At 53.0% G+C, this 21,172-nt stretch overlaps 1 protein-coding gene across 1 annotated transcript; it reads right to left on the reverse strand.

Annotated features, from left to right (window-relative positions):
* Window positions 1–705: 705 nt before the first annotated feature.
* LOC126095336 (mucin-4-like) lies at window positions 706–13,204 on the reverse strand. The gene is made up of 17 exons (XM_049910141.1): window positions 12,179–13,204; window positions 11,508–12,077; window positions 10,921–11,352; window positions 10,441–10,872; window positions 10,069–10,392; window positions 9,654–10,009; window positions 9,014–9,572; window positions 8,618–8,953; window positions 8,246–8,569; window positions 7,863–8,186; window positions 6,713–7,515; window positions 4,412–5,270; window positions 4,028–4,351; window positions 3,260–3,871; window positions 2,239–3,035; window positions 1,630–1,870; window positions 706–1,569 (listed from the first exon to the last, which is right to left on the reverse strand). The coding sequence occupies exons 1-17, from the start codon at window positions 13,202–13,204 to the stop codon at window positions 706–708; spliced, it is 9,183 nt and encodes a 3,060-aa protein (XP_049766098.1).
* Window positions 13,205–21,172: the final 7,968 nt, after the last annotated feature.

Raw genomic sequence — 21,172 nt, forward strand, 5'->3', positions numbered from 1 at the left:
GGCCGGTGCTGGCTCATAGTCCGCTTCCCTCGTCTGGCGAGGAGATGCTAGTGTAGGCTCCCTTCGATGTGAATCACAGGCCAGGCCACTGACCGTGGCCAGTGCTGGCCCATAGTCCGCTTCTCCTGTCTGGCGAGGAGATGCTAGTGTAGGCTCCCTTCGATGTGAATCACAGGTAAGGCCACTGACCGGGGCCGGTGCTGGCTCACAGTCCGCTTCTCCCATCTGGCGAGGAGATGCTAGTGGAGGCTCCCTCCGATGTGAATCACAGGCCGGGCCACTGACCGTGGCCGGTGCTGGCTCATAGTCCGCTTCTCTCGTCTGGCGAGGAGATGCTAGTGTAGGCTCCCTTCGATGTGAATCACAGGTAAGGCCACTGACCATGGCCGGTGCTCGATCATAGTCCGCTTCTCCCGTCTGGTGAGGAGATGCTAGTGTAGGATCCCTCCGATGTGAATCACAGGCCAGACCACTGACCGTGGCCGGTGCTGTATCATAGTCCGCTTCTCCCATCTGGCGAGGAGATGCTAGTGTAGGCTCCCTCCGATGTGAATCACTGGCCAGGCCACTGACCGTGGCCGGTGCTGGCTCATAGTCCGCTTCTCCCGTCTGGTGAGGAGATGCTAGTGTAGGCTCCCTCCTATGTGAGTCACTGGCCAGTAAACTGACCGTGGCCGGTGCTTGCTCATAGTACGCTTCTCCCGTCTAGCGTGGAGATGCTAGTGTAGGCTCCCTTCGATGTGAGTCACAGGCCAGGCCCATGACCGTGGCCGGTGCTGCCTCATAGTCCGCTTCTCCCGTCTGGCGAGGAGATGCTAGGGTAGGCTCCCTCTGATGTGAATCACAGGCCAGTCCACTGACCGTGGCCGGTGCTGGCTCATAGTCCGCTTCTCCCGTCTGGTGAGGAGAAGCTAGTGTAGGATCCCTCCGATGTGATTCACTGGCCAGGATATTGACCGTGGCCAATGGTGGCTCATAGTCCGCTTCTCCCGTATGGTGAGGAGATGCTAGTGTAGGCTCCCTCCAATGTGAATCACTGGACAGGCCACTGACAGTGGCAAGTGCTGGCTCATAGTCTGTTTCTCCCGTCTGGTGAGGAGATGTTACTGTAGGCTCCCTCCGATGTGAATCACTGGACAGGCCACTGACCATGGCCGGTGCTGGCTCATAGTCCGCTTCTCCCGTCTGGTGAGGAGATGGTAGTGTAGGCTCCCTCCGATGTGAATCACTGGCCAAGCCACTGACCATGGCCAGTGCTGGCTCATAGTCCACATCTCCCGTCTGGTGAGGAGATGATAGTGTAGGCTCCCTACGATGTGAATCATTGGCCAGGCCAATGACCGTGGTCTGTGTTGGCTCATAGTCCGCTTCTCCCGTCTGGCGAGGAGATGCTAGTGTAGGGTCCCTTGGATGTGAATCACAGGCCAGTCCACTGACCGAGGCCGGTGTTGACTCATAGTCCGCTTCTCCTGTCTGGCGAGGAGATGCTAGTGTAGGCTCCCTTCGATATGAATCACAGGCCAGGCCAATGACTGTGGCCGGTGCTGCCTCATAGTCTGCTTCTCCCGTCTGGCGAGGAGATGCTAGTGTAGGCTACCTCCGATGTGAATCACAGGCCAGGCCACTGACCGTGGCCGGTGCTGGCTCATAGTCCGCTTCCTCCGTCTGGCGAGGAGATGCTAGTTTAGGCTCCCTTCGATGTGAATCACAGGCCAGTGCACTGAACGAGGCCGGTGCTGGCTCATAGTATGCTTCTCCCGTCTGGCGCGGAGATGCTAGTGTAGGGATACTTCGAAGTGAATCACAGGCCAGTCCACTGACCGAGGCCGATGCAGGCTCATAGTCCTTTCTCCCGTCTGGCGAGGAGATGCTAGCGTAGGGGCCATTCGATGTGAATCACAGGCCAGTCATATGACCGAGGCCGGTGCTGGCTCATAGTCCGCTTCTCCCGTCTGGCGAGGAGATGCTATTGTAGGCTCCCTTCGATGTGAATCACAGGCCAGGCCATTGAGCGTGGCCGGTGCTGGCTCATAGTCCGCTTCTCCCGTCTGGCGAGGAGATGCTAGTGTAGGCTCCCTGCGATGTGAATCACAGGCCAGTGCACTGGCCGTGGCCGGTGCTGGCTCATAGTCCGCTTCTCCCGTCTGGTGAGGAGAAGCTAGTGTAGGATCCCTCCGATGTGATTCACTGGCCAGGTTATTAACCTTGGCCAATGGTGGCTCATAGACCACTTCTCACGTATGGTGAGGTGATGCTAGTGTAGGCTCCCTCCAATGTGAATCACTGGAGAGGCCACTGACCATGGCCAGTGCTGGCTCATAGTCCGTTTCTCCCGTCTGGTGAGGAGATGCTAGTGTAGGCTCCCTCTGATGTGAATCACTGGACAGACCACTGACCGTGGCCGGTGCTGGCTCATAGTCCGCTTCTCCCGTCTGGTGAGGAGATGGTAGTGCAGGCTCCCTCCGATGTGAATCACTGGCCAAGGCACTGACCGTGGCCGGTGCTGGCTCATAGTCTACTTCTCCCGTCTGGTGAGGAGATACTAGTGCAGGCTCCCTCCGATGTGAATAATTGGCCAGGCCAATGACCGTGGCCGGTGCTGCCTCATAGTCCGCTTCTTCCGTCTGGCAAGGAGATGCTAGTGTAGGGTCACTTCGATGTGAATTACAGGCTAGTACACTGAACGAGGCCGGTGCTGGCTCATAGTATGCTTCTCCCGTCTGGCGTGGAGATGCTAGTATAGGCTCCCTCCGATGTGAATCACAGGCCAGGCCACTGACCGTGGCCGGTGCTGGCTCATAGTCCGCTTCCTCCGTCTGGCGTGGAGATGCTAGTTTAGGCTCCCTTCGATGTGAATCACAGGCCAGTCCACTGAACGAGGCCGGTGCTGGCTCATAGTATGCTTCTCCCGTCTGGCGCGGAGATGCTAGTGTAGGGATACTTCGAAGTGAATCACAGGCCAGTCCACTGACCGAGGCCGATGCAGGCTCATAGTCCTTTCTCCCGTCTGGCGAGGAGATGCTAGCGTAGGGGCCCTTCGATGTGAATCACAGGCCAGTCATATGACCGAGGCCGGTGCTGGCTCATAGTCCGCTTCTCCCGTCTGGCGAGGAGATGCTAGTGTAGGATCCCTCCGATGTGATTCACTGGCCAGGTTATTAACCTTGGCCAATGGTAGCTCATAGACCACTTCTCCCGTATGGTGAGGTGATGCTAGTGTAGGCTCCCTCCAATGTGAATCACTGGAGAGGCCACTGACCATGGCCAGTGCTGGCTCATAGTCCGTTTCTCCCGTCTGGTGAGGAGATGCTAGTGTAGGCTCCCTCTGATGTGAATCACTGGACAGACCACTGACCGTGGCCGGTGCTGGCTCATAGTCCGCTTCTCCCGTCTGGTGAGGAGATGGTAGTGCAGGCTCCCTCCGATGTGAATCACTGGCCAAGCCACTGACCGTGGCCGGTGCTGTCTCATAGTCCACTTCTCCCGTCTGGTGAGGAGATACTAGTGCAGGCTCCCTCCGATGTGAATAATTGGCCAGGCCAATGACCGTGGCCGGTGCTGCCTCATAGTCCGCTTCTCCCGTCTGGCAAGGAGATGCTAGTGTAGGGTCACTTCGATGTGAATTACAGGCTAGTACACTGATCGAGGCCGGTGCTGGCTCATAGTTCGCTTTTCCCGGCTGGCGAGGAGATGCTAGTGTAGGCTCCCTTCGATGTGAATCACAGGCCAGTCCACTTACCGCAGCCGGTTTTGACTCATAGTCCGCATCTCCCGTCTGGCGAGGAGATGTTAGTGTAGGGTCGCTTCGATGTGAATCACAGGCCAGTCCACTGACCGTGGACAGTGCTTTCTCATAGTCCGCTTCTCCCGTCTGGCGAGGAGATGCTAGTGTAGGCTCCCTTCAATGTGAATCACATGACAAGCCACTGACCATGGCCGGTGCTGGCTCATAGTCCGCTACTCCCGTCTGGCGAGGAGATGCTAGTGTAGGGTCCCTTCGATGCGAATCACAGGCCAATCCACTGACCGAGGCCGGTGCTGGGTCAGAGTCCGCATCTCCTGTCTGGCAAGGAGATGCTAGTGTAGGGTCCCCTCGATGTGAATCACAGGCCAGTCCACTGACCGTGGCCGGTGCTGGCTCATAGTCCGCATCTCCAGTCTGGTGAGGAGATGCTAGTGTACAGTCCCTTCGATGTGATTCACAGGCCAGTCCACTGACCGAGGCCAGTGCTGGCTCATTTTCCGCTTCTCCCGTCTGGCGAGGAGATATTAGTGTAGGGTCGCTTTGATGTGAATCACAGGCCAGTCCACTGACCGTGGACGGTGCGTTCTCATAGTCTGCTTCTACCGTCTGGCGAGTACATGCTAGTGTAGGCTCCCTTCAATGTGAATCACATGCCAGTCCACTGACCATGGCCGGTGCTGGCTCATAGTCCGCTTCTCCCGTCTGGTGAGGAGATGCTAGTGTAGGGATCCTTTGATGTGAATCACAGGCCAGTCCACTGTCCGAGGCCGGTGGCGGGTCATAGTACGCTTCTCCCGTCTGGCGAGGAGATGCTAGTGTAGGGTCCCTTCGATGTGAATCACAGGCCAGTCCACTGACCGAGGCCAGTGCAGGCACATAGACCGCTTCTCCCATCTGGCGAGGAGATGCTAGTGTAGGGGGCCATCGATGTGAAACACAGGCCAGTCTCATGACCGAGGCCGGTGCTGGCTCATAGTCAGCTTCTCCCATCTGGCGAGGAGATGCTAGTATAGGCTCCCTTCGATGTGAATCACAGGCCAGGCCACTGACCGTGGCCGGTACTGGCCCATAGTCAGCTTCTCCCGTCTGTTGAGGAGATGCTAGTGTAGGCTCCCTCCGATGTGAATTACTGGACAGGCCACTGACCGTGGCCGGTGCTGGCTCATAGTCCGCTTCTCCCGTCTGGCGAGGATATGCTAGTGTAGCGTCCCTTCGATGTGAATCACAGGCCAGTCCACTGACCGAGGCCGGTGTTGACTTATAGTCCGCTTCTCCTGTCTGGCGAGAAGATGCTAGTGTAGGCTCTCTTCGATGTGAACCACAGGCCAGTCCACTGACCGAGGCCGGTGCTGGCTCATAGTCTGCTTCCCCAGTCTGGCGAGGAGATGCTAGTGTACGGTCCCTTCGATGTGATTCACAGGCCAGTCCACTGACCAGGGCCGGTGCTGGCTCATAGTACGCTTCTCCCGTCTGGCGAGGAGATGCTAGTGTAGGGTTACTTCGAAGTGAATCACAGTCCAGTCCACTGACCGATGCCAGTCCAGGCTCATAGACCGCTTCTCCCGTCTGGCGAGGAGATGCTAGTGTAGGGGCCCATCGATGTGAAACGCAGGCCAGTCATATGACCGAGGCCGGTGCTGGCTCATAGTCCGCTTCACCCGTCTGGCGAGGAGATGCTAGTGAAGGGTCCCTTCGATGTGAAACACAGGCCAGTCCACTGAGTGAGGCCAGTGATGGTTCATAGTTCGCTTCCCCTGTCTGGTGAGGAGATGCTAGTGTAGGCTCCCTTCATGTGAATCACAGGGCAGTGCACGGACCGTGGCCGATGCAGGCTCACAGTCCACTTCTCCTGTCTGGTGAGGAGATGCTAGTGTACGGTCCCTTTGATGTGAATAACAGGCCAGTCCACTGACCGTGGCAGGTGCTGGCTCATAGTCCGCTTCTCCCGTCTGGCGAGGGGATGCTAGTGTAGGGGCCGTTCGATGTGAATCACAGGCCAATCCATTGACCGAGGCCGGTGTTGACTCATAGTTCGCTTCCCCTGTCTGGTGAGGAGATGCTAGTGTAGGCTCCCTTCATGTGAATCACAGGTCTGTCCACTGACCGTGGCCGGTGCTGGCTCATAGTCCGCTTCTCCCATCTGGCGGGGAGATGCTAGTGTTGGCTCCCTTCGATGTGAATCACAGGCCAGTCCACTGACCGTGGCCGGTGCTGGCTCATAGTCTGCTTCTCCTGTCTGGCGAGGAGATGCTAGTGTAGGGTCCCTTCGATGTGAATTACAGGCCAGTCCACTGACCGAGGCCTGTGCTGGCTCATAGTCCGCTTCTCCCATCTGTCAAGGAGATGCTAGTGTAGGGTCCCTTCGATGTGAATCAATGGCCAGTCCACTGACTGTGACCGGTGCTGGCTCATAGTCTGCTTCTCCCTTCTGGCGAGGAGATGCTAGTGTAGGCTCCCTTCGATGTCAATCACAGGCCAGACCACTGACCGAGGCCGGTTCTGGCTCATAGTCCGCTTCTCCTGCTGGCGAGGAGATGCTACTGTAGGCTCCCTTCGATGTGAATCACCGGCCAGTCCACTGACTGAGGCCGGTGCTGGCTCATAGTCTGCTTCTCCTGTCTGGCGAGGAGATGCTAGTTTAGGGTCCCCTCGATGTGAATCACAGGCCAGTCCATTGACCGAGGCCGGTGCTGGCTCATAGTCCGCTTATCCCGTCTGGCGAGGAGATGCTAGTGTAGGGGCCCTTCAATGTGAATCACAGGCCAGGCATATGCCCGAGGCCGGTGCTGGCTCATAGTCCGCTTCTCCTGTCTGGCGAGGAGATGCTAGTGTATGCTCCCTTCGATGTGAATCACAGGCCAGGCCACTGACCGTGGCCGGTGCTGGCTCATAGTCTGCTTCTCCCGTCTGGCGAGGAGATGCTAGTGTAGGCTCCCTGCGATGTGAATCACAGGCCAGTCCACTGACCGTGGCCGGTCAGGCTCATAGTCCGCTCCTCCCGTCTGGTGAGGAGATGCTAGTGTAGGCTCCCTCCGATGTGATTCACTGGCCTGGATATTGAACGTGGCCGGTGGTGGCTCATAGTCCGCTTCTCCTGTATGGTGAGGAGATGCTAGTGTAGGCTCTCTCCAATGTGAATCACTGGCCAAGCCACTGACCGTGGCCGGTGCTGGCTCATAGTCCACTTCTCCAGTCTGGTGAGGAGATGCTAGTGTAGGCTCCCTCTGATGTGAATCACTAGACAGGCCACTGACCGTGGTTGGTGCTGGCTCATAGTCCGCTTCTCCCGTCTGGTGAGGAGATGGTAGTGTAGACTCCCTCCGATGTGAAGCACTGGCCAGGCCACTGACCATGGCCGGTGCTGGCTCATAGTCCACTTCTCCCGTCTGGTGAGGAGATGCAAGTGTAGGCTCCCTCCGATGTGAATCATTGGCCAGGCCAATGACCGTGGTGTGTGCTGGCTCATAGTCCGCTTCTCCCGTCTGGCGAGGAAATGCTAGTGTAGGCTCCCTCCAATGTGAATCACTGGCCAGGCCACTGACCGTTGCCGGTGCTGGCTCGTAGTCCGCTTGTGCCGTCTGGTGAAGAGATGCTAGTGTAGGCTCCCTCCAATGTGAATCATTGGCCAGGCCACTGACCGTGGTCTGTGCTGGCTCATAGTCCACTTCTCCCGTCTGGCGAGGAAATGCTAGTGTAGGATACCTCCGATATGAATCACTGGCCTGGCCATTCACCGTGGCCTGTGCTGGCTCATAGTCCGCTTCTCCTGTCTGGCGAGGAGATGATAGTGTAGGCTCCGTTCGATGTGAATCACTGGGCAGCCAATGACCGTTGCCGGTGCTGCCTCATAGTCCGCTTCTCCCGTTTGGTGAGGAGATTCTAGTGTAGGCTTCCTCCAATGTGAATCACTGGACAGGGCACTGACCGTGTCCAGTGCTGGCTCATAGTCCGCTTCTCCCGTCTGGCGAGGAGATGCTAGTGTAGGTTCCCTCCGATGTGAATCACTGGCTAGGCCACTGACTGTGGCCGGTGCTGGCTCATAGTCCGCTTCTCCCGACTGACGAGGAGATGGTAGTGTAGGCTACCTTTGATGTGAATCACAGCCCATGCCACTGACCGTGGCTGGTGCTGGCTCATAGTCCGCTTCTCCCGTCTGGTGAGGAGATGCTAGTGGAGGCTCCCTTGGATGTGAATCACAGGCCATGCCACTGACCGTGGCTGGTGCTGGCTCATAGTTCGCTTCTCCTGTCTGGTGAGGAGATGCTAGTGTAGGCTCCCTCCGATGTGAATCACTGGACAGGCTACTGACCGTGGCCGTTGCTGGCTCATAGTCCGTTTCTCCCGTCTGGTGAGGAGATGCTAGTGGAGGCTCCCTTGGATGTGAATCACAGGCCAGGCCACTGACCGTGGTCGCTGCTGGCTCATAGTTCGCTTCTCCTGTCTGGTGAGGAGATGCTAGTGTAGGCTCTCTCCGATATGAACCTTGGCCGGGCCACTGACTGTGGCCGGTGCTGGCTTATAGTCCGCTTCTTCCATCTGGTGAGTAGATGCTAGTGTAGGCTCCCTTCGATGTGAATTACTGGCCAGGCCATTGACCGTGGCCGGTGCTGGCTCATAGCCCGCTTCTCCCTTCTGGTGAGCAGATGCTAGTGTAGGCTCCCTCCAATGTGAATCACTGGACAGTCTACTGACCGTGGCAGGTGCTGGCTCATAGTCCGCTTCTCCCGTCTGGTGAGGAGATGCTAGTGTAGGCTCCCTCCATTGTGAATCATTGGCCAGGCCACTGACCGTGGTCTGTGCTGGCTCATAGTCCGCTTCTCCCGTCTGGCGGGGAAATGCCAGTGTAGGCTACCTCCGATGTGAATCACTTGCCAGGCCATTGACCGTGGCCGGTGCTGGCTCATAGTCCGCTTCTCCCATCTGGTGAGGAGATGCTAGTGTAGGCTCCCTCCGATGTGAATCACTAGCCAGGCCACTGTCCGTGGCCGGTGCTGGCTCATAGTCCGCTTCTCCCGTCTGGTGAGGAGATGCTAGTGTAGGCTCCCTCCGATGTGAATCACTGGCCAGGCCACTGTCCGTGGCCGGTGCTGGCTCATAGTCCGCCTCTCCCGCCTGGTGAGGTGATGCTAGTGTAGGCTCCCTACGATGTGAATCACTGGCCAGTCCACTGACCGTGTCCGGGGCTGGCTCATTGTCCGCTTCTTCCGTCTGGTGAGGAGATGCTAGTGTAGGCTCCCTCTAATGTTAATCATTGGCCAGGCCACTGACCGTGGTCTCTGCTGGCTCATAGTCCGGTTCTCCCGTCTGGCGAGGTGATGCTAGTGTAGGCTCCCTCCAATGTGAATCACTGGCCAGGCCACTGACCGTGGCCTGTGCTGGCTCATAGTCCGCTTCTCCCGTCTGGCGAGGAGATGCTAGTGTATGCTTCCTCTGATGTGAATCACTAGCCAGGCCATTGACCATGGCTGGTGCTCGATTATAGTCCGCTTCTCCCATCTGGTGAGGAGATGCTAGTGTAGGCTCCCACCGATGTGAATCACAGGCCATTCCACTGACCGTGGCTGGTGCTGGATCATAGTCCGCTTCTCCCATCTGGCGAGGAGATTCTAGTGTAGGCTCCTTCCGATGTGAATCACTGGCCAGGCCACTGACCGTGGCCGGTGCTAGCTCATAGTCCGCTTCTCCGGTCTGGCGAGGAGATGCTAGTGTAGGCTCCCTTCGATGTGAACCACAGGCCAGGCCACTGACCGTGGCCGGTGCTGGCTCATAGTCTGCTTCTCCCGTCCGGCGAGGAGATGCTAGTGTTGGCTCCCTCCGATGTGAATCACTAGACAGGCCACTGACCGTGGCCGTTGCTGGCTCATAGTCCGCTTCTCCCGACTGACGAGGAGATGGTAGTGTAGGCTACCTTTGATGTGAATCACAGCCCATGCCACTGAGCGTGGCTGGTGCTGGCTCATAGTCCGCTTCTCCCGTCTGGTGAGGAGATGCTAGTGGAGGCTCCCTTGGATGTGAATCACAGGCCATGCCACTGACCGTGGCTGGTGCTGGCTCATAGTTCGCTTCTCCTGTCTGGTGACGAGATGCTAGTGTAGGCTCCCTCCGATGTGAATCACTGGACAGGCTACTGACCGTGGCCGTTGCTGGCTCATAGTCCGTTTCTCCCGTCTGGTGAGGAGATGCTAGTGGAGGCTCCCTTGGATGTGAATCACAGGCCAGGCCACTGACCGTGGTCGCTGCTGGCTCATAGTTCGCTTCTCCTGTCTGGTGAGGAGATGCTATTGTAGGCTCTCTCCGATATGAACCTTGGCCGGGCCACTGACTGTGGCCGGTGCTGGCTTATAGTCCGCTTCTTCCATCTGGTGAGTAGATGCTAGTGTAGGCTCCCTTCGATGTGAATTACTGGCCAGGCCATTGACCGTGGCCGGTGCAGGCTCATAGCCCGCTTCTCCCGTCTGGTGAGCAGATGCTAGTGTAGGCTCCCTCCGATGTGAATCACTGGACAGTCTACTGACCGTGGCAGGTGCTGGCTCATAGTCCGCTTCTCCCGTCTGGTGAGGAGATGCTAGTGTAGGCTCCCTCCATTGTGAATCATTGGCCAGGCCACTGACCGTGGTCTGTGCTGGCTCATAGTCCGCTTCTCCCGTCTGGCGAGTAAATGCCAGTGTAGGCTACCTCCGATGTGAATCACTTGCCAGGCCATTGACCGTGGCCGGTGCTGGCTCATAGTCCGCTTCTCCCATCTGGTGAGGAGATGCTAGTGTAGGCTCCCTCCGATGTGAATCACTGGCCAGGCCACTGTCCGTGGCCGGTGCTGGCTCATAGTCCGCTTCTCCCGTTTGGTGAGGAGATGCTAGTGTAGGCTCCCTCCGATGTGAATCACTGGCCAGGCCACTGTCCGTGGCCGGTGCAGGCTCATAGCCCGCTTCTCCCGTCTGGTGAGCAGATGCTAGTGTAGGCTCCCTCCGATGTGAATCACTGGACAGTCTACTGACCGTGGCAGGTGCTGGCTCATAGTCCGCTTCTCCCGTCTGGTGAGGAGATGCTAGTGTAGGCTCCCTCCATTGTGAATCATTGGCCAGGCCACTGACCGTGGTCTGTGCTGGCTCATAGTCCGCTTCTCCCGTCTGGCGAGTAAATGCCAGTGTAGGCTACCTCCGATGTGAATCCCTTGCCAGGCCATTGACCGTGGCCGGTGCTGGCTCATAGTCCGCTTCTCCCATCTGGTGAGGAGATGCTAGTGTAGGCTCCCTCCGATGTGAATCACTGGCCAGGCCACTGTCCGTGGCCGGTGCTGGCTCATAGTCCGCTTCTCCCGTTTGGTGAGGAGATGCTAGTGTAGGCTCCCTCCGATGTGAATCACTGGCCAGGCCACTGTCCGTGGCCGGTGCTGGCTCATAGTCCGCTTCTCCCGCCTGGTGAGGTGATGCTAGTGTAGGCTCCCTCCGATGTGAATCACTGGCCAGTCCACTGACCGTGTCCGGGGCTGGCTCATTGTCCGCTTCTTCCGTCTGGTGAGGAGATGCTAGTGTAGGCTCCCTCTGATGTGAATCACTGGACAGGCCACTGACCATGGCCGGTGGTATCTCATATTCCGCCTCTCCCGTCTGACGAGGAGATGATAGTGTAGGCACCCTTCGATGTGAATCACTGGCCAGCCAATGACCGTTGCCGGTGCTGCCTCATAGTCCGCTTCTTTCGTTTGGTGAGGAGATTCTAGTGTAGGCTTCCTCCTATGTGAATCACTGGACAGGGCACTGACCGTGTCCAGTGCTGGCTCATAGTCCGCTTCTCCCGTCTGGCGAGGAGATGCTAGTGTAGGTTCCCTCCGATGTGAATCACTGGCCAGGCCACTGACCGTGGCCGGTGCTGGCTCATAGTCCGCTTCTCCCGTCTGTTGAGGAGATGCTAGTGTAGGCTCCCTCCGATGTGAATCACAGGCCGGGCCACTGACCATGGCCGGTGCTGGCTCATAGTCCGCTTCTCTCGTCTGGCGAGGAGATGCTAGTGTAGGCTCCCTCCGATGTGAATCACAGGCCGGGCCACTGACCGTGGCCGGTGCTGGCTCATAGTCTGCTTCTCCCGTCTGTTGAGGAGATGCTAGTGTAGGCTCCCTCCGATGTGAATCACAGGCCGGGCCACTGACCGTGGCCGGTGCTGGCTCATAGTCCGCTTCTCTCGTCTGGCGAGGAGATGCTAGTGTAGGCTCCCTTCGATGTGAATCACAGGCCAGGCCACTGACCGTGGCCAGTGCTGGCCCATAGTCCGCTTCTCCTGTCTGGCGAGGAGATGCTAGTGTAGGCTCCCTTCGATGTGAATCACAGGTAAGGCCCTGACCGGGGCCGGTGCTGGCTCACAGTCCGCTTCTCCCATCTGGCGAGGAGATGCTAGTGGAGGCTTTCTCCGATGTGAATCACTGGTCAGGCCACTGACCATGGCCGGTGCTCGATCATAGTCCGCTTCTCCCGTCTGGTGAGGAGATGCTAGTGTAGGATCCCTCCGATGTGAATCACAGGCCAGGCCACTGACCGTGGCCGGTGCTGTATCATAGTCCGCTTCTCCCATCTGGCGAGGAGATGCTAGTGTAGGCTCCCTCCGATGTGATTCACTGGCCAGACCACTGACCGTGGCCGGTGCTGGCTCATAGTCCACTTCTCCCGTCTGGTGAGGAGATGCTAGTGTAGGCTCCCTCCGAAGTGAATCACTGGCCTGGCCACTGACCGTGGCGGGTGCTGGCTCATAATCCACTTCTCCCGTCTGGTGAGGAGATGCTAGTATAGGCTCCCTCCGATGTGAATCATTGGCCAGACCACTGACCGTGGTCTGTGCTGGCTCATAGTCCGCTTCTCCCGTCTGGCGAGGAAATGCTAGTGTAGGCTCCCTCCGATATGAATCACTGGCCTGGCCATTGACCGTTTCCGGTGCTGGCTCATAGTCCGCTTCTCCCGTCTGGCTAGGAGATGCTAGTGTAGGCTCCCTCTGATGCGAATCACTGGACAGGCCACTTACCATGGCCGGTGCTATCTCATAGTCCGCTTCTCCCGTCTGGTGAGGAGATGCCAGTGTAGGCTCCCTCCGATGTGAATCACTGGACAGGCCACTGACCGTGGCCGGTGCTGGCTCATAGTCCGCTTCTCCCGTCTGGCGAGGAGATGCTAGTGTAGGCTCCCTTCGATGTGAATCACAGGCCAGGCCACTGACCGTTGCCGGTGCTGGCTCATAGTCCGCTTCTCCCGTCTGGCGAGGAGATGCTAGTGTAGGCTCCCTGCGATGTGAATCACAGGCCAGGCCACTGACCGTGGCCGGTGCTGGCTCATAGACCGCTTCTCCCGTCTGGCGAGGAGATGCTAGGGTAGGCTCCCTTCGATGTGATGGGACGTCACCGCCTATGTGTGGTGTGCTGCATTGGCTCTCTCCTGGGCCATGGCAACTCCTTGCGACTGGCCTGCACACATTCATGGTGGGTGCACGCGGAGACTGTAGTGCGCAAGCCACAATCCTCTGACCTCCGGCAGGCATCGAACGGTGGCTGGCTAGGACGGAAGGTCAGTGGTTCTGTCTCAGCAAATCCATCAAGGAACTCAGTGCTTTCAGTGATAGGCCAAGCCAGTCTCGAACCCGTGGATGCTGCTGATGATGACCACTCGCCTCGTCGTCTTGATTGACTCTGGCTTCATTGTGGTGCTGCTGGACCCTGAAGTGTCTCTGTCTTCAAACTATTTATGTGGCCCTGCTGTGCATTTGCTACACCAAAACGTGGCACCCTGTCGTTAGGACCAGAACAAGAATCTTGCCAAATTGATGACATCGACCTACTCACAAGGGAACCTCCCCATCGCACACCACTCAAATTTAGTTACAAGTTGGCACAGTGGATAAGCCTTGAAAAACTGTACACAGATCAATCGAGACAACGGGAAGAAGTTGTGTGTAACTATGAAAAGATATGCAAAATATACAAACTTAGCAGTCCATGCGAAAGATAGGCAAGGTGAAGGACAATGAGAGCTCACGAGCGCCGTGGTCCCGTGGTTAGCGTGAGCAGCTACAGAACGAGAAGTCCTTGGTTCGAGTCTTCCCTCGAGTGAAAACTTTAATGTTTTATTTTCAGACAGTTATTATCTGTCCGTTCGTTCATTGACGTCTCTGTTCACTGTAATAAGGTTAGTGTCTGTGTTTTGCGACCGCACCGCAAACTTGCAGTTCGGAAAATATTCATTGACCTTGTTATTGAAGTCGCGAGCTGTATTTGGTGGATTCATATTGCCCACGGAATACATCTCATGTATTTAATGTACTCTCATCCAAAGTAGCGAACAGTCAACTGCCAGCCAGGCAGCCTCTTTAGCAGGAATACTATCTCTTCCGTGCGCTGCAGTCGACTGTTTCAATGTTTGTTTAGGTGTAGCGTCCCCAAACTACGGCGCAGTTACCTCGCATCGGACGGACAGACGGACAGATAATATTTGTCTGAAGATAAAAAATTAAACATGTCACCTGAGGGAAGACTTGAACGAAAGACATTTCATTCCGCAGCTGCTCACGCTAACCACGGGACCACGGCGCTCCTGCGCTCGCGCTATCCTTGAAGTTGCGTATCATGCGCATGGACTTCTCAGTTTGTATATTTTGCTTATTTTTTCATAGTTCCACACAACTTCTTCCTGTTTTCTCCATTGTCCTGTGTTCAGTTTTTCAAGGCTTATCCACTGTGCCAACTTATAACTAAATCTGAGGGGGATGTGATGGGGAGGTTCCCTTGTCAGTACGGTTATTACCACTTCACGGTATTGTTTTGCACTGAGTGTGACTAGCCAGTCTCGCAATCCTTCTGTGTACATATTATCTGACTCACATTCGTCGTACTGCGGCTGCTAGCCACAGCTGCTATTCCATTACCTCACAGTGGCTTTCTTACACCTTCTTATTAATTTCACTGAACACTCAGTAATGACACAACAGAATATAATTAGTGTTACGTTTAGTATTGTATCGTTACAACGGGCTGATGAGATTCCTTCCCATTTCAGAGACTGTGAGGGGATTTCATCAGATCCCTCTTGAATATACAGAGAGATCTTTAGGCATATATCATAATATTTGTTGTTTGTGTACCACTGGCCTCTCACAACGAAGTGTGTCCTTTACAAGCATATATCCGATCTTATATTTGTTTTGGTACAAATAAGTGTGAATCAGCATCACTTCCACGTCTTGTCCCACCATTTAACCAGTTGTGTATGACTGAAACGAGTGAATACAAGTTTTGGTGAGAGTAGGTAGCAGCTGTCTGATAATGCAGTGTCGTCTGCTCTTCCATTTCTGCTAATAGCTTTATGGGAAGTAGAAAGGCACAGAGGTCGAGCTGGGTTACCAGAGCTAGTAAAGTGCCTCACACAACAGATAGGTTTGCAGGTATAACGGATGGTGAATTTGAAATATTTAATGTGCAAATTTTCAGTCATTTCATTTCAGTTTCTGTTGAAATCGGGATTAGTCATATTAGTTTGCATGGAAACAAATTTCGTGTGTAGTATCAGTATGATATTTTAAGTTTTGATTAGAACAGTGTGTGTATGAATGAGCTAGGTTCCACGTGTGTAGTAAAAAAAGTTAATTGGTTCCCCTGGCTGTTAGGGTAGTGTATTCATTAAAAAAATATAAATTTATTAGATGGAACTTTGAGAATTGTGAATTTGAATTTCAGTTCGTTTGTACACTACTGGCCATTAAAATTGCTACACCAAGAAGAAATGCAGATGATAAACGGGTTTTCATTGCACAAACATATTATACTAGAACTGACATTTGATTACATTTTCACGCAATTTGAGTGCATAGATCCTGAGAAATCAGTACCCAGAACAACCATCTCTGGCCGTAATAACGGCGTTGATACGCCTGGGCATTGAGTCAAACAGTGCTAGGATGGCGTGTACAGGTACAGCTGCCCATGCAGCTTCAACACGATAACACAGTTCATCAAGAGTAGTAACTGGCGTATTGTGACGAGCCAGTTGTTCGGCACCATTGACCAGCCGCTTGCAATTGGTAAGAGATCTGGAGAATGTGTAGGCCAGGGCAGCACTCAAACATTTTCTGTATCCAGAAAGGCCCGTACAGGACGTGCAATATGTGGTCGTGCAATATCCTGCTGAAATGTAGGGTTTCGCAGGGATCGATTGAAGGGTAGAGCCACGGGTCGTAACACATCTGAAATGTAACGTCCACTGTTCAAAGTGCCGTCAGTGCTAACAAGAGGTGACCGATACTTGTAACCAATGGCACCCCATACCACCACGCCGGGTGATACACCAGTATGGCGAAGACGAATACACGCTTCCAGTGTGCGTTCACGCGATGTCGCCAAACACGAATGCGACCATCATGATGCTGTAAACAGAACCTAGATCCATCCGAAAAACCGACGTTTTGCCATTAGTGAACCCAGGTTCGTCGTTGAGTACATCATCGCAGGCGCTCCTGTCTGTGATGCAGCGTGATGGGTAACCGCAGCCATTTTCTCCGAGCTGCTAGTCCATGCTGCTGCAAACGTCGCCGAACTGTTCGTGGAGGTGGTTGTTGTCTTGCAAACGTCCCCATCTGTTGAATCAGGGATCGAGACGTGGCTGCACGATCCGTTACAGCCATGCGGATAAGATGCCTATCATCTCGACTGCTAGTGATACGAGGCCGTTGGGATCCAGCACGGCATTCCGTATTACCCTCCTGAACCCACCGATTCCATATTCTGCTAACGGTCATTAGATCTCGATCAACGCGAGCAGTAATGTCGCGATACGATAAACCGCAATTGCGATAGGCTACAATCCGACCTTTATCAAAGTCGGAAACGTGATGGTACGCATTTCTCCTCCTTACACGAGGCATCACAACAACGTTTCACCAGGTATCGCCGGTCAACTGCTGTTTGTGTATGAGGAATCGGTTGGAAACTTTCCGGCACCAACCTTGTGTGAATGCTCTGAAAAGCTAGTAATTTGCATACCACAGCATCTTCTCCCTGTCGGTTAAATTTCGCGTCTGTAGCACGTCATCTTCGTGATGTAGCAATTTTAACGGCCAGTAGTGTAAGTTTGGAATCTGAAAGTCGGTGGCTTTGCACAGCCACACTGCCACATTGTTGATGGTGGAATTCAAGACCACTCTTTGACAACTCGTAGTAAATGTGTGCAACTTAAGTGTGTGAGAACTGTATGAAATGTACTTCTAAATCTTATCGAATTTTATGCTGTAAAATGATATCTTTTCATTGTGGGATTCAGGGCTTGAACTAGGTGTGTACAGAGCAAAAATGTACTGCATTATTCAGTCAGTCGCTAATTTGCTTACCTAAATGATTTGGTTCAAGAAAATGAATACCAACTGCCGTAATACCAACAGCCAGGTGGGAACGACTGGGAAGAGAAGGCTATGGGGTCAGACAAACACACCCTGACTGACCTCCCTCCAGGACGACAACGCGACAGCTGCGGCCCCTACATGAAGACGACATAAGCACCGCACCGGACTGGTGCAGCCCACTTGGAAAGCAGTTTCTACGTCAGCCACTTCATTAGTGACGCATTGTAGCTTCTATCATTAGATACCTCTATGTAGCACAGCCCTCGTGTTTGTCTATTCTGAAGAAGACTAATTAGTCGGTATGTCGCCCTTTGCTTGCGACACATCTATCAAAGTATTGTATTTGCCTTGATTGTAATAAAACTCATTAATACGTGCTGTTTGATTGTTTGTTTAGCGAACGGAGTATGCAAGATTCAAAATGGTTCAAATGGCTCTGAGCACTATGGGACTTAACTTCTGAGGTCGTCAGTCCCCTATAACGTAGAAGTACTTAAACCGAACTAACCTAAGGAGATCACACACGTCCATGCCCGAGGCAGGATTCGAACCTGTGACCGTAGCGGTCGCGCGGTTCCAGATTGTAGCGCCTAGAACCGCTCGGCCACTCCGGCCTGCAGTATGCAGGACTCCTATACACAACAATATTAATGCCTCATTTTCACCGTCTTCAGGTCCCTGAATAAATAGACAGAATTAAGCTTAAAATAGACAACAAATATGATATGCAGCATCAGTTATCATTATTTAAAATGAATTGATCACTTATATACACTCCTGGAAATTGAAATAAGAACACCGTGAATTCATTGTCCCAGGAAGGGGAAACTTTATTGACACATTCCTGGGGTCAGATACATCACATGATCACACTGACAGAACCACAGGCACATAGACACAGGCAACAGGGCATGCACAATGTCGGCACTAGTACAGTGTATATCCACCTTTCGCAGCAATGCAGGCTGCTATTCTCCCATGGAGACGATCGTAGAGATGCTGGATGTAGTCCTGTGGAACGGCTTGCCATGCCATTTCCACCTGGCACCTCATTTGGACCAGCGTTCGTGCTGGACGTGCAGACCGCGTGAGACGACGCTTCATCCAGTCCCAAACATGCTCAATGGGGGACAGATCCGGAGAACTTGCTGGCCAGGGTAGTTGACTTACACCTTCTAGAGCATGTTGGGTGGCACGGGATACATGCGGACGTGCATTGTCCTGTTGGAACAGCAAGTTCCCTTGCCGGTCTAGGAATGGTAGAACGATGGGTTCGATGACGGTTTGGATGTACCGTGCACTATTCAGTGTCCCCTTGACGATCACCAGTGGTGTACGGCCAGTGTAGGAGATCGCTCCCCACACCATGATGCCGGGTGTTGGCCCTGTGTGCCTCGGTCGTATGCAGTCCTGATTGTGGCGCTCACCTGCAGGGCGCCAAACACGCATACGACCATCATCGGCACCAAGGCAGAAGCGACTCTCATCGCTGAAGACGACACGTCTCCATTCGTCCCTCCATTCACGCCTGTCGCGACACCACTGGAGGCGGGCTGCACGATGTTGGGGCGTGAGCGGAAGACGGCCTAACGGTGTGCGGGACCGTAGCCCAGCTTCATGGAGACGGTTGCGAATGGTCCTCGCCGATACCCCAGGAGCAACAGTGTCCCTAATTTGCTGGGAAGTGGCGGTGCGGTCCCCTACAGCACTGCGTAGGATCCTACGGTCTTGGCGTGCATCCGTGCGTCGCTGCGGTCCGGTCCCAGGTCGACGGGCACGTGCACCTTCCGCCGACCACTGGCGACAACATCGATGTACTGTGGAGACCTCACGCCCCACGTGTTGAGCAATTCGGTGGTACGTCCACCCGGCCTCCCGCATGCCCACTATACGCCCTCGCTCAAAGTCCGTCAACTGCACATACGGTTCACGTCCACGCTGTCGCGGCATGCTACCAGTGTTAAAGACTGCGATGGAGCTCCGTATGCCATGGCAAACTGGCTGACACTGACGGCGGCGGTGCACAAATGCTGCGCAGCTAGCGCCATTCGACGGCCAACACCGCGGTTCCTGGTGTGTCCGCTGTGCCGTGCGTGTGATCATTGCTTGTACAGCCCTCTTGCAGTGTCCAGAGCAAGTATGGTGGGTCTGACACACCGGTGTCAATGTGTTCTTTTTTCCATTTCCAGGAGTGTATATTAGTAAAACATACGACACGAGACAGCAAAAGTATGAAGGAGGTAAACAGAAATGCATGATATACAAATATTGATCTCAGAATTGTCATGCACTCATTAGCCGTGTCAATAAAAACCCCATAAAATGCAATGCTAACATAATATTACGACATGAAGTACCAGGTCTCACATCGTGATAATTAGAATAGGCTTCATTGATAAATGCTCTGTCATGTTGTAAAAACAACAGTATTACATGCAGTGGTTGTACTGTAACGAAATGTGCTGAAGACAGAGAATTTGTCACATTATGTCAATATTGAAAAATGGGAACCGAAATAAAGAATCCATAAGCATGATAAAGGAATAAAGGAAACTAACCCAAGCACTGTAACTGAATCGTGAAGAGATGCTATAGCCGTTAAAAAGGCTAGAAAGTCAGAAGCGAACTTTGCATTTAGGCCAAATTAAGAGTGGAAGATAGCAAAAATAATTATTTTTTATCTTATTTTATTTCTTGTAGTATGTAGCTGTGATCAATATGTCCTATTACTAGCGCTTCATATCGACAAAAAAGACCAAATTTAAGAAAGAATGTAACAAAGCTATGAAACACAAAATAGTGTAAAACCAAAAGCATCAATAAAGCAAACTCTCAAGCTGTGTATGCTTGTGTAGAAGCATAGAGGAAGTGAACTGTAAAACTTAGTCAACCCTTACAGTAGGTACACCTATATATTATAATATGAGAATTATTATAGTAAAATGATGTCAATTATTACAAACTCTAATAACATAGAATAAAGTAGTTTATGAAAAAAACATGTTAAAATAATGGGAAAAGATCCTCAACAAAATATGACTGCGTGAACAAAGGACCAAAAGAAACTGAATAATATAAATAAGATAGGATGTAAACCAATATCAGTAAAATCGCAGAAACACTGCACAAATGTGTGAGACGAGACAAGAACGAGCACATAGAAAACTTGTGCAATTAGGAAAATGGATGGCGTGCAAAGCAGTCAATATCTACGGAAGAAGACTCAAACTATGGAAACTGATAAAAAACAATCACCCGTCAGCTCATCAAAAATATACCTAAATATTAATGATGAGAACACATAAGGCAATGATAAAAAGGTTGAGAGCCGAAAGAGTGGAACGAAGGTATGCACACCCGAATCAGAAAACCCATTGATAAGCTAAACAAAGCCTGAAGATGACCTGCCAGTCAGGCTGCTACGTTACATAAATAAATAAATCAAAGTAAGGCCTTATGCTAAGAAAGTAACCAACACCAAATTGCGACAGTTATCTCCATAACTACCGTAGCGCCAAAAATGTTAGTAACGAGATCAAACGTTATTACGGGTGCAAAGTTAATGGCACAGCAAGACGTATTTTTCTCTCTTTGCTTTCAGTAGTCTGTTAACTTTTCAACTGTATACAAGAATAGTTTATATCCCTAAAAGAAGTAGTAAGGCAGCAATTTTTGCCTCCGTGATATAATACAATACCAGTTTGTCTGAAAATTTTATTCTACATCTCCATCTACATCCATACTCCGCAAGCCACCTGACGGTATGTGGCGGGGGGTACCTTGAGTAGGTCTATCGGTTCTCCCTTCTGTTCCATTCTCGTATTGTTCGTGGAAAGAAAGATTGTCGGTATACTTCTGTGTGGTCTCTAATCTCTCTGATTTTATCCTCATTGTCTCTTAGCGAGATATACGTAGGAGGGAGCAATATACTGCTTGACTCCTCCGTATGTACTCGAAACTTCAACAAAAGTCCGTATCGAGCTACTGAGCGTCTCTCTTGCAGAGTATTCCATTGGAGATTATCTATCATCTCCGTAACGCTTTTGCGATTACTAAATGATC

This window comes from Schistocerca cancellata, chromosome 8 (genome assembly GCF_023864275.1).
Source record: "Schistocerca cancellata isolate TAMUIC-IGC-003103 chromosome 8, iqSchCanc2.1, whole genome shotgun sequence".
In the NCBI taxonomy this organism is placed as follows: domain Eukaryota; kingdom Metazoa; phylum Arthropoda; class Insecta; order Orthoptera; family Acrididae; genus Schistocerca; species Schistocerca cancellata.